The sequence below is a fragment of the Falco biarmicus genome, chromosome 4 (genome assembly GCF_023638135.1).
Source record: "Falco biarmicus isolate bFalBia1 chromosome 4, bFalBia1.pri, whole genome shotgun sequence".
NCBI lineage: Eukaryota > Metazoa > Chordata > Aves > Falconiformes > Falconidae > Falco > Falco biarmicus.
The window spans coordinates 81,327,726-81,341,151 of NC_079291.1; the positions used below are offsets into that span (position 1 = coordinate 81,327,726).

The window sequence follows — 13,426 nt, forward strand, 5'->3', positions numbered from 1 at the left end:
TTCAGCCTGTATATGTTAGCTCAACACTGGGATCACTGGTATGTCATCCTCAGAGCTAGCACGCATTGTTGCAAGGGTTTTAAGTAGACAGTAATAATTATCTACAGATATATGACAGAAAGAGAGGGCAATTAAGTACAGCATAACTTGACATAACTCAAAGTAATAGGGCAAAATGAAGAAAATCTAATTTAAGATCAATATCAAAAGAGTTTTCCCAACGTAGGAATTATTCTCTTGCAGAAAAGTCTCCCAAGGGAAGCAGTAGAAATCTTACTGCTTGAGCCAGATAAAAACAATAGTAAATGTACATGAATAATTCTGCACTGCCAGGGTTCTTGATGACATGTTTTAAAAAGTCTTTATTAATTCTGCTTTTTCTAACCTATTAATATCTTATTTCAATAGTCACTCCTTCTCCTTCTCTCCCCTTTCCTTTGTTCAGTTTCTCCCCAGTTCTGAGCTGTCATGCACAAGCTCATCTTCTGAAAAAATGGTTCCCGCTAACTACGAAGACTCGTTAATATTCTAAGCTGCAGTGCTCCTCCCTGAAACAGTCCCAAGGACAAACGAGACCATTTGCATTTGCCAATCCACTCAGAAAAGAGCTCAAAGCCAGTTTTAGGACCACTACAAATTGCAGCAAGCCTTAAGATTAGCTTGAACAATACACAGGCTAGGAAAAAAGTCCCAGAGATTATAACAGGTCTTGTTGAATAGGGCTGTTGGATCTCTTTTCCAATTGCCCATTCTTCATTCCCCCTGTTTTCTTCCATTTTTTCTTCCCATTCTTCCAGTCTGGTCTCTGTCTTCCCCTCTGCCCACCTCTTTGATTTGCCTCTCCAGCACGCTTCATGTCTTCTTTCTTGCTTCATTTTTTCAGGTGGAGTTGATTGGGTTCTTCCTAGAAATCCTCATCTTCAGTATGACGCCTAACAAATGGCTACTCAAAGTCAAAGCATGGCTCAAGTTTCAAATAAAAAGAGTTATCCTGGCAGGAGGTGCCGGAATGGCCTTCTGGACTGCTTCAGCCCTGTTTAATCCCTCCATAAACCTGATACTGAATGATGATTTGGGTGTTCATTCTTACAGGAGCATGAAAGAAAGAGTCACTGTGCACACTGGCCATGAAAACAAAATAGCCCACAAGATCCCAGTGCTATATTGCACAGATGTTGGATGGATTGCAGGCTTCAGATTTGCTTTATGTTTTGGCTACCACACAGCCCACATTTTATGGCAACACAAAGTCTTCTTACTATTTTATATAAGTAGAAAAAGGCACTAGTTGAAGAACTTGTTCTTAGGTTCAAAGCTGTGAAAAGGTGACAAAACAAAGCCAAAATAGCATAAATAAAGTGAGGCATAACATTAGGAGCTGACTAACCTTGATTTGTCATGACTTACATCCCAATATTACAAGTCCCTTTCTGCAAGCAGTTTGCCAAATAGGCAAAAAGTATTGTATCCCATGCAACTTCGCTCTCAGAACCAGGTATCTTGGACCATGGGAACTAGAGGATAGTTAAATTATCCTGAATCAAGCCTTCTTAAAGCAGAAATTACAAGCAATTAATACTTCAGATTTCCTTAGTCTGGGAACTGAATCGTCTGGGGGATCAATCTGATGTTGGGATACAGACGTTTGCTTCTCTGGTATTTGTGGTATTTGGTATATTTAGAATACAAATATTGTGCTGCCCTGGGATGTTCCCCGCTCTGTGATGCTCTTGAATCCCAAATGATAAGAAAAGAGCAGCAACATTTCAGCAACTGAATTACATGAGAATCCTATGACAAAAAACCCTTTGCATCCCTCCCAGAAGAATGTAAGCAAATAAATATAGAATATATACACAAATGTGTGAGTGTGTGTGCACACACAGAGAACATACACATAAAAAATTCTGCAATAGAGTGAAAAGTATGCAACTCAGCACAGATAATTTTAGGAAATAAATGGAACACACAGATGGACAGATAATTCGTGAGTGTACTGAGGGGGGAACATGTTGAAGTGGTTTTTTGTAATCCATTTAGCACAATGAATTTCATGGTATAATACGTTGTCAAGAACTGCAGTGAAAGCCAAGCAATTTCACTGCAAATCCTGAAAAGCAAGAATTATCCCAACATTTACAATCACCACAGCTGCTAAAACAAACTTGAATGTGACCTTCAAGTCATCAGGGTACCTAAGCTGAGACAATGAAAGATAAAGAAATATATCTGTTTTAACAAACTTCCTTTGAGACAGGATAAATAATAAATGGATGACAAGTGTAACTAAAAGCCAGCAGGAAATTTTTGCATCAGGCTTTGTCCATCCAAAAAAAGGAAACCCCAAACTCCCAAACCTCCTGAGATGCATTTTATTCATGCCATAAACCAGTCAGGATCAATGAGACACGTAAGTGCAGAAAATAGCATTAAGCAGAAATAAAAACTAGAAATTACTAAATGCAAAGCAAAGAACAAAAATAGAGCCTGCAAGGAGAAATGAGGTAAAGGCAAGTGTCTCATGACAGGATAAAATCTTTTGGGCAAGTGTGGATCTGAAGGCATAACTTGGAAATAAATATTTACAACCTGAATAAAATTTCAACACTAGACTAAGAAAACATGTGGCTGGTCATGGCCGGGAAGGAATGCAGATGAAAGAAAAAACTATCTTGGGTTATGGAGAGGCTTTATCTGACTACAGAAAAAAAATGTATCTTTGGGAGAAAAAGGTCATTGATCTCTTGGACAAAAGTATTTGCAAACAGAAAAAAAAAAAACCTGCTCACTCTCAAGTTTTAAAACCCTCTTAAATGATATATTACAAAAGATATCTTAAATATTATTTCCCCTTATTTAAAGGCAGAAGCATTTCTACATCCAAATATCCAGCAACTTTCGAGAAACATAAGGTTAGGGGCTAAGTGGCTGAAACCCATGTTTCTGGAATTTAAAGTCAGCTACTACTACATCTTGAAACTGAGTACAGAAAAACCAGCCACATAATGGTGGACTTAGCTTCAAGTATGAAATGCAGCCATTGAAACATGATGTAATTAATTCTTAGGCTTGAGGAAATGTGCAGAGACACTATAACCTGCCCTCACACGAATGTACAAAGACAGATGTCTCATTTCACCTACAGCAATTATCCATGCTGCACCTACAAATAAATGAAAAGATGACAGAATTCACGTAGTCTGGATGGGTAAATTGCATTCACTGTGGACAGCACTTGAAATTGGTCATTTTCTATACCTGCAGCAATTAATTCACTATGCTACCTGAAGTATTTCCTATCTGACTATTGGGAATATTACAATTATACTGTCTCGGTATCTAATGTAATGTAACAGACCAAGGATTTTTAACGGCCCCAACAATTAAAAAACACAAGAGAGAGAGGGAGAGAAAACACCCCCATGTTAAGTTAAAGGTCTCATCAACTAGCAGAAACTGAGCTTGCTAGGTAAGGTAGAGTGGTCACTGGTTCAGATAATATGTAATTTAATTTGAAAACCACCTAGCAGTACACTAGAATCAAACAGTAGTATAACTGTAATATTCCAAGTTGCATGTATGGCTAAAGCTAGCATTAAAAACGGTGTCTTTTCCACTTGGGACTTGTGCTGGGTTTGGCTGGGATAGAGTTAAACCCTTTTAGTAAAATCCTGTCTCTGTATCAAATATTCATCTTCTGAAGACTGCTATCAGATGGTAATGGACATATGACCAAACTGGAAAGCTCACAGGGTTGGATGATGTTAGGTACCACTATTTTCATCAAGCTAAAACTGAAATTACCTCTAGGCTACAAGGCCTGTGAATCTGTCCTTCAATTCTTTAGTAGCAAGGTTACAGGCAGCTGTAAAAAGCTATGCTTAACAAGCCAAGGAATATGTGGCTTGTCTTGACATTTATTTCCCTCCTACATTCCTTCTCTTTTATACGTTGGATTCTTCCTTGCGGCATGCAGTTTCATCGCACCAGTTATCCCAGACATCCCTTCATTGCATCCATGTAGGACAAGAGACAAATAAGTTGAATGTGCCTCCTACATGTTAGGAAATTCTTCTGGTTTGTGTTTTAGAAGCACCTTGCAGTAAGGTCTCAGTTACTACTTTCTGCTTCCCCACACTGGGAAGCATTCACAACTATTCATCCTGCTTATCCACAAGAGAGAAGACAGTATGCTTCTCATCATTATCCCTCTATTTTGTCTTGGAGTGATCAGGCTGAATATTTTGGGATAGAGTAAATTTCCATCAGATATACTCTCCTAGACGTCAGTGTGATGTTCGTTTATGTGATACAGAACTCAGCCCATGAAATACAGACTGAAAAACAGCAAGGCTTCATACAGACATCCAACAGTCACCACACTATAAATAAAGATCACCCTTAATGCTCAGCTGCTTAAGAACAAATCATTTAAGTTTAAAATCTACTCAATTCTTTTGGTAATTTTTCTGTTATCCATGACATCTACTGGAAATAGAGATGATCTCAAAATGCACACTCCTTTATTATTCTGAGAGCATAGTGTAATTTCCTTCAGATCAGAATGAAACAATGCAGCTTTTAGAGACAAGTCCTATTAGGAAAGAAGCTTTAAATAGAAAGATGTCTGCTAATTATCAAAAAGAAAGGGATATTTAATAGAGAAGCAAGATATGCACATGGACATCGGAAACAAACTAAAAAAAATGTTATGACATTGCTAAAGTTAATTATCTGTCAAAGTTTCCATTATAAACTCACCACTCAAAAACCAACAGCGAATCCACAAGCTAGCACACATCCCAGGTGCCCAGAAGGTCTGTTAAGCTTTCCTGCAGAGATGCGGGAGTTTGGAAGGAGCAGCGTAATGCAGCGTAAAGCAGGGACACTGCAGCTACCATCCTGTGATACGTGTGGCTGTGTGCTGGCTAACAAAGACGGAGGGCACAGTCCAACCAAGTTTGTTTGGTTTTTTTTTTAGTAGAGTTGGATTTACTTTGTATTTCCTACCTTGAAGTGTATAATACAAGTCCAGACAAAGCCTTCACACGCAAGGGGCAGTGCTGAAAGACATTCTGAGGTTCACGATAAGGGAAGGATTTGCGTGGCTTCGGTGGGTAACAGAGGCCTCCTGAGGTTTTCATTCATGTCTAATAGGTATGCATAACATTACTCAGTTGCATTTCTGACTCAGCGTCTTGTCCCCTTTTCGTGCAGTTCAGTTAATTTAGTTACTCAATGTTATTGTCATGTCTTCTCTCTTTGATGTAGAAACACAGCCTGCACAGCCTTCTATCATCAGTGTACTCTGAACAGAAGCGCTGGCAGTACGAAAGCAAGTAAAAAATATCAACTCCATCAACAAGCCCTTCTCCATAAACTTACCATTAAAATGCGTCTGTAGCTGTCTCTGTCGATGCCCCAGAGCTTGAGATCTGTCTTGGCTTTGACGGTGGCGGCCCGGGGTGTTCCATAGATCAATGCCAGTTCTCCGAAGCTGCCTCCTTCTCCGATGCTGGTGACCCACTCCCCATTGACATAAACCTACCACAGCACAAGACAAAACAAGAAGCAAAACCAGTTTGGGGACTTAGTTGCAGTTTTCCTCCTACTGCCAGTTACCTAAAAAGCTATTAGCAATTTCCTTTCTGATCATCAACACTGGGGACACACAAGGAAAACAAGAGTATAACAGTTTCTGCAGTTGGTCCCTGAAGAGGGCAACAACCTGCTTTGCAGACAGAATTTCAAGTCATCTTGCTTCAATACAATGACTGTATTTACTCTCTGAGTTTTCAGCTCCCATGGTTAACTGGCATCATGTTTTCCCTCTTGTGTTCAAGGCTCAGACAGCCAACAAGCAGAACTGTCACAACTTTGGCTTTTTATTAAGACTGTCAAACTTGAAAGGAAGGAGATTTGTTGATATGTGTAATGAGGTTTGCTGAAAAGCACCATGGCCATGAAATGAAAAACAGTCAAAACAGGGAAGCAGCTTTTGAAAAGGAGTATTTTCTTCTTCCCTAAGCCTAGCGCATCCAAAACCCATTTAAATATAACTACTGAGACCCCTTTCTCCCTTAGTGAAGACTACTAAGTGCTTTGGACTTCAGAAGCTACATGCAGAATTACCCTTTGTCTTTAACATGAGATCTATAGGACTTACGAAACAGTATTTGACTCATAGACTATTTAGGTAACATATCTTCTCGAAACACGGTATGGATCGATACTGCTGTCACAGTATTTTTCCTGGATGACGTCTAATTTGAGAAGGATTCCTACACTTGAGTGCTATGTAAAACCTTCACTGGAGAAAGGGGAGCTCATGCAGGTGCTCTGTGGGCTGTATTTTCCTCTCTGTTCGTGGACAATACAGCTCATGAGACACACCCGTGTATTCAAAGACTGGTATGGACTGTGTATTCCCCCAGCATGCTAGGAGGCTCGCTGCTGTAAACCTACACAACAAACCCCTTCCCTTCCATAGGAAAGGCTGTGTGCATTTACCCAGTGCAGAATATATCCCAGTGTGTTACAGACCAGTAACAGCAGAAATCAACCAGAATTAATTTGATTTGCTTGGAAGCTCTGTGATGAAAAATAATATGAAGAAAATATGCAGGTATTCTCATCTCAAATAGAAAATTATGGAAAAGGAAAAGGCCATAACCTATTACCAATTACTGCGTAACAGACTAGCAGTTTTTAAAAAATATATGAATTTACAGCTGTGTTCAAGCTGGGCATGAGAAAAGACAGTGATAAAAATAAATGAACTGGAGTCAAAATTCAACAAACTCTCAGCATTAATTTTACTTCTATCTTCATTTTATGATGAAAAGACGTATTACAAACTACAGGTGGCATCAATCTCAATTTATCTTCCCAATATTCAGTTAAGATCTGATCCAGCTCATACTGAGGCCAGTGAAATGCTGGTGCAGTAGAAGACAAATGAGGCCATGGAGCAGTTCAGCTGATCAAGAGACCACTTAGGTATCAGCTGAAAAGGAGCAGTATTAGCATCACTGCTGAACTCCAGGCAACATTGTGGCTCTTGGTGTTCCTGGAGCATCTGAGGATTGAGGGGCTGAAATACAGGATAAAAATAATTCCAAACAGGCAGGTGGTAGCAGACTGCCGAGAAAGAGCTCAAGCGGCAAAAACTATAGCTTCATTTCTTTGCCACAACAGAATGAATGTCACGTAGGAGAATATCACACAAGAGAATAACAGCAGCATTTCCTTTCAAACTCTTACACTCACCGCAGAAAGAAAATCTCACAGGACACTGAATCTACTTCTGATTCTCCTCATGATGAAAAAAATAAAAGCACAAAAAGAAGTTTTAGAAAAGCCAGACAAACCCAAGCACTTCCCTGGTGGAACAAGCAAGTAATACTGTGGCTCCTGGATCTTTTTTTGTAAGACAAGCAGGAGAAATGGATGAATAAGATTAGGGTTCTGAAAGACATGTAATTGGAATGTACAAAAATTATTAAACTCAATTAATCCATTGCAAAATTTTCCAGATGCATACTTAAATGTAGCACTACTCCATTTCTGTGGGGATTTCACCAGACGGACCCAGGGTTTACTACAGGTCAATAATTCATGTCCTCAGTAAAGTCTCAGGGAAGAGACTGATAATTCCAATGAGTTTTGGACCACATCCTGAATGTCAACTGACATTGCATCCTTGACTTTTTCAGCACACCAAAACCACACGTTTCCATACCCTCTTTTGTTGAAAAGTGCAGGTTTTGTTATTGCAGAGGGGTGTGAATTAAAAGTCAGAAACAAATCCATTCCAACATGTATTTTTTTAAGAAATATGGTGAGATTTCTTATTAAAGCAGTATGCATGATACCATGCAGCCCAGAGAGGGGAATTGCCTTGGTAAAACTCAAGGTAGAGCAAGTGAAGGATGGACAGTTACTGTTGCACAGTTGTTATAAAGAGAGGCTACTACTGAACCGCTCTAAGACTTCTTTAATTTTGCTGTCTTACTTGACAAAGCTCCCCAAAATGTGTTTGACATCTCGCCTGCAAACAATTTATGCAAATGGCTACTCCTCCACCCTAAGGGTGTCAGGTTTAAAGTACTCTGAGGTGAAACCAAATCACTGAGATCTAACAGTCTTTGGGCCCAACAGTCAATCCCCCAATAAAAATGCCATTTCCAATATCAATCTCCAAAAGAGAAAACAGTTTGAGAATAACTGTTGTATTCTAGGAGGAAAACCATAGCACTTCATTTTCAGCAAAGGCCTAAGTCAACAAAAATATTTTGTCTTCATGATGAAGTTAAAGTGCATTGATGGCACATTACAAAGCCATTCTGCCCTTTAACAGAGAGATCAGTTCCACTGCGAATCCCTTTAAAATAGATTTTTTAAAAAAGTAGAAAGGAAAGTAGCTCTGTTTGTAAGGTGTGGGAAGCAAAGCTATTTTAGGCTCAGAACAGCTTAGGAAAACCAATGTTATATGGCAGCAGCTCAGATGATCTTCTTTATCCTAAAAAATGCTGGGCTGAGGTTTTGGCTCAGGCAGTTTTAGGCATTTGTGAACTCTCACTAAAGTGGTGAGTACATAAATGAATTATTCCTAATTGTTACTTAACCTGCCAGTCACAGACCCCTAAGAGCAGGAACCTCCGTCTTTTGTGCAGCTGAAGAGCAAAGCAGAACTGCAGATGCCTAAATATGACCAAGCCATCAGGACCACCTACCTTCCACAGATCAAAAATACTAATCTATTGTTTTCCACCATGTAGTATGAGCACTGCAGTTTTTGCAGGCTTGAAAATCACACAACTTGGTTCATTTCATTGTTTTTTTTAGGAGGCAAATGGGAAAAATCTCCTGTGAAGATCAGCAGTTCCTTTCTTCATGGAATGTGATATACATAGGCGCTAACTGCGAGAGAAAATGCAATGAGTCACACAACGCTCAATGCAACAGGAATGCATCTTGGCCTCACCCATCTTCGTGTTGTCTAAAGAAGCAGAAAGTAACCTTAACACGACCAGTAATATAGCCACTTTACTCTGAAGGCAGTATATGAACATCTATCTCTCAGCTTCATTAGAGTGAATTTACCTTTACTTTGATTTTGTATTGTTGATTTCAAGTTAACTTTTAGCTTTTTTTTTTTTTTTTTTTTTTTTGCTGTCACTTTGTGATCTATGTGGACAATCTAATTTGTTCCAGGCATTGCAACTTTTAGATCTTAAATCTCCTCCCTCGGATCTGTTTGTAATAATTTGTGCTTTGTGTCTCATCAAGCCTTAATATTTGTTATCCAAAAATGAAGATGAGGTTTATTTATTCTTGGAAAAATAAGCAAGCCTTAGACATGAAGCATATTTATATGTGGGTAGTTTTCTCAAATAAAGCCAGTGCTTTATTTATAGTATGAATTTGCTTTTCTTAAATATAAATGTATGAACTTGGAGACTGCCTTGAGAATCCTTAAAAATTCAAGCTGAAAACCTCCAAACTTTAAAATGTTCTGTTTCAAATTTCAAAAAGCATCCTTCTGAAATTAGAAAGATCATTAATGATGGAAGAATTAAAGCAAAAAGCAATCAATGGAATGTAACCATAAAATATAACTGGTTTTAAAATCCAACAGTATTCTCACATAAACCACCATGTAATTTTCATCTTTGTATACACAAATTAGACAGTTTGTATATATATGAATAAGGGTGTCAAGAAGATTTGACATGCAATCAAAAGATTATCTTATCTATTGTCCACAGTATTAATGTATAGCTCCACATATAGATTTATATGGTAAATACAGAATCTATTTAAGAAAAAATACTGAAAAGTTTTCATTTTGATTTTCACCGTACTACAGTTTGGCTGCTGTTGTTTTACAAGAGGAAAACCTGAGAATGACTGTAGAGAAAGTTGCTGTGACATTAAATAGAATAGGAAGTTGTTGAGTCTAAAAAAAATACATCTGTTTTAAAAGTAGTTGATGGTGCTTTTTAAAGTACAAAAATGTGAGGTTATAAGATTAAAATAATAAACAGGAAATCACTTTTATATTTAGAAATACGGATTAGAGATTTCTGCAAGACACATACTTTAGCAGGTACTTTCAACATCTTTACTGGAAACTATAATTTAAGCTCTGCCAGCTACTTTTTGGCGTACGTTCATATTGCCTGAGCAGAAAAGCTTCCGGTAGACAACTGACCTCTAAGACTTCAAACCTCATACCATCATCTGCCTAGTATAAACGTTACCCATCTGCGGGGACGGGTCACGGGTTAACAGTTCTCCTCAACCCTGAAGTGCTAAGGAGGCAGACTGCAACTGATAATGCTCTAATGTCCTTTCCCATCCAATGCCAGCTTTGGTCCAAGTACACCCGGTTTGTAGTATGCAGTATATGAGAAGAAACCCTCAGGTTCTCCAAGACCTACCTCTTCTTGATTTCTAAAAACCTTTCTTTTACCTGTGAAAGTCTGCGCCCTTTTCCGTTGGCCCACTGTCCATGCTGAGTATGTTTGCCAACAACAGGGTATCGAGTCTTCTTTGGCTGTCCATATTGATGCCAAGAAGGAAATGTACATTCATGTATAAAAGAATACTTTATTCTGTGCTAATGAAGCTTGTTTATAACCGAAGAAAGTGTAAGAGCTGAGGATAAAGTGTTATTATATTTTAAGATATTTTATTGTACTTCTAATTTGACTCAGATAATTTTTAAGGGAAAATATTAGAATGCTCTCACTTACTCTTTGGGGTGCCTATGCCAAAACTCAAACAGAAAATTACTTTAAATGTTGCAGCTTTTTAAACTTAAAACACCACACACCAATTTCATTATTCTGGCTTTGTTAGCCGTTTCTGTTTGGTTTTGGTTGCTTTGTTAATAGATTATTATTCTTTTCAGTTTTGCCATGATTTTCTTCCAAGGGATGGGAATTTTATGACGGCAATTGCAACCTCCTTTATGTGTATCTTTGCACGTGTATGGAAAATCCAGGTGCTTAAGAGTAAGTTGCTCCTTGAATCCACCAGTCCCGGTATACCTGCCACTTCTGTGCAGATCATGGAAATGATGAAGGCACATAGCCTGGCCAGGGGTTAAAAGTCTCCACGCCTATGCCAACACCAGCTGAACTAGGCAGAAAATGGCTTGAGGCTTTAAGTCTCGGGGTCAATTGTCTGCACTCCAAGTCGCTTTTTTTCTTGGAGAAGGGTGGAAGCATGCCAAAAAAGTCTCTGGCAAGGCTTAAATGAACTGCAGCTCGCTTACTAGCGGTCTGGATTTTTCTTCAGACAATAAGGATTTTAGCACTGCTGCCCAGAAAGTGGAACAACTCTTTCCTGGGGAGTACTATATATATATATACACTATATACCCCATACCCATGGGGTCTGGGAGGTGCTGCCTTACGCTGGAGCAAGTTACTCTGCACTAACTGCCCTGGTACAGACTTCATGCTGTTGGGGGAATATGGGCTCACCTCCCTGCAGCTTCCCAGCAAAGGTAGTTAATGTAGGTAACGTCTGCATCTGTCAGGGTGTAGTTGCAACTTGCTCCTGGATGAGCAAATGTTTCTTGCACCTTCCACAGTTATGTTGAAAAGGATTTCAGTGTGTGTTTTGGCTGAAGACATAAGAAAAGCTTAGGAAGGAGTGAGCACCTAGCTGAGGAGATGGGGAGAGCAGTGGTAAGGTGCAGCAGGATGAAGGAAGGGGGATGCTGAAGGGGAACAGCATGAGAACTGGTCACAGAAGAGTTCTGCAAGACTTAAGAGGGTCAGGAGCTTTGGTTGTTTCTGGAATAAGCTCAGTCTAAAGGACATCTCTTAAGTCTTGTTAGGATGTATTTGTCCCACAGGTCATGTCAGAACACTGTCTATATGTGTGTCTGTCAGGATTACATTATTGTGGATCTGTCCATTTTGATCTGTCCTAGCAACTATACACTGATTTTGGCAACAAGGGGAGTAGGAATTAAGAATGCTCGTGAAATTGAAATCTACTCAAAGAAACCCAGTTATTTCATTCATCCCCTAGTAAATCTGCTGTTGGAAGTCTCAAAGACAAGGCAGGAAAAACGTTATACCCTATATCATACATAACTGAATGGAGGACTGCAAACCACTCAGAATATGAAGAAAATTTCTGCCTTGAACTCCAATACCGTAAAACAAAGCCATGCACCACGCTCTTCGTTTAGCAAAACAGTAAGTCCCACTGGAGTCAACAGAATTACTCACATGCTTAAAGGAGGAATGGTGCTTAGCTTGCCAAATCAGGGATCTGGGATAAAAATTTTCAAGAACATCAAGACAGTTTAAGAGCCTACGTGTAACTGCAATGCAGTGGCACTGAGGCCATTTACTCACTGTGGCATTTTTTCAAATCCTATCTCAGAAGCCTCAGGAGTCTCTGACTTGTTCTGGGAAATACAAGATTATTCTGCAAAAGACTTTCATGAACTCAAGAAACCATCAATGAAAAAAGATCTGGACATATGTCTCTTCTTGGGCCATTTGTGGTCGAGATGTTTTATGAAAAGATTTCAACTTTTCATAAGAAAACTGAGAACATCTGATACACAGCTAACATGATGTAGTAAAAGATATTTCGGAGTATATGCCAGGACATATCTGGGAAGGGAACCACGATGCCATCTCATCCAACAGAGGATACAGCAACTGGTGCTCTAAACAAGTTCTTCTCAACATTTGCAGAGCCACGGCCACCTCGGCCATTAGTGGCAACCACCAGTTACAGAAAATGCACAAACCACCTCATGCAACGGCTTCACAAGCAGGCACAAAACTGGGTAGGCCCTGTACATTTATTTTCCCCATTTTGTCACTGTTCTGTAAGAGCAATACGTCCATACAGAAGATTGTGATTGTCTTTTTGCAATTAACTGCAAGGGTTTCTGATATCACTCAGTCTCCCACTGTCCCTGAGCCAAATGCTGAAGAAAGCTTTCCTAAAGGTTTTGACTGAGGACAAATTATTTTTAAAGTGGATTAATCTACAACTTCAACATGTGCCTTTGCGTGTATTTGTGGGTCTGATTCAAAGCCAGTGAACTCATTAAGTCCAGTATCAGGCCCTAGCCAATTATTTTAAAATTAAATTTTAGCTCTGTTCTATAAATACTGCTCTTTTATTTTCTGGCCCTGTGGATGTGGCAATGTTTGCTAGTGAGAGGTATGCCTGATAGGAACAGTGAGTCAGACGGATTTCCTGAGGAGCAACTTCCACAGGCAGCGGCAGCATGTGAGGTTTCTCAGTTCCCAACAATACCAATTAGATGGTCTCCTGACACAAACAGACTGCTACAAAAAATAACTTTCACTAAAATAACTGTATGCCTCCTGCCTGGATTTAAAATACATCACTTTCTTCTTTAAATATGCCAAACAAA

At 39.2% G+C, this 13,426-nt stretch overlaps 1 protein-coding gene across 4 annotated transcripts in view; it reads right to left on the reverse strand.

The window, feature by feature from the left end:
* The window catches only part of PRKAR1B (protein kinase cAMP-dependent type I regulatory subunit beta), a 100,790-nt gene that overhangs the window by 27,430 nt on the left and 59,934 nt on the right, over positions 1–13,426 (reverse strand). For all 4 annotated transcript variants that reach the window (XM_056336476.1, XM_056336475.1, XM_056336478.1 and 1 more), the window contains exon 7: positions 5,386–5,544. In XM_056336476.1, coding sequence (XP_056192451.1) covers positions 5,386–5,544 — 159 coding nt within the window. The remainder of the gene's footprint in view (positions 1–5,385; positions 5,545–13,426) is intronic.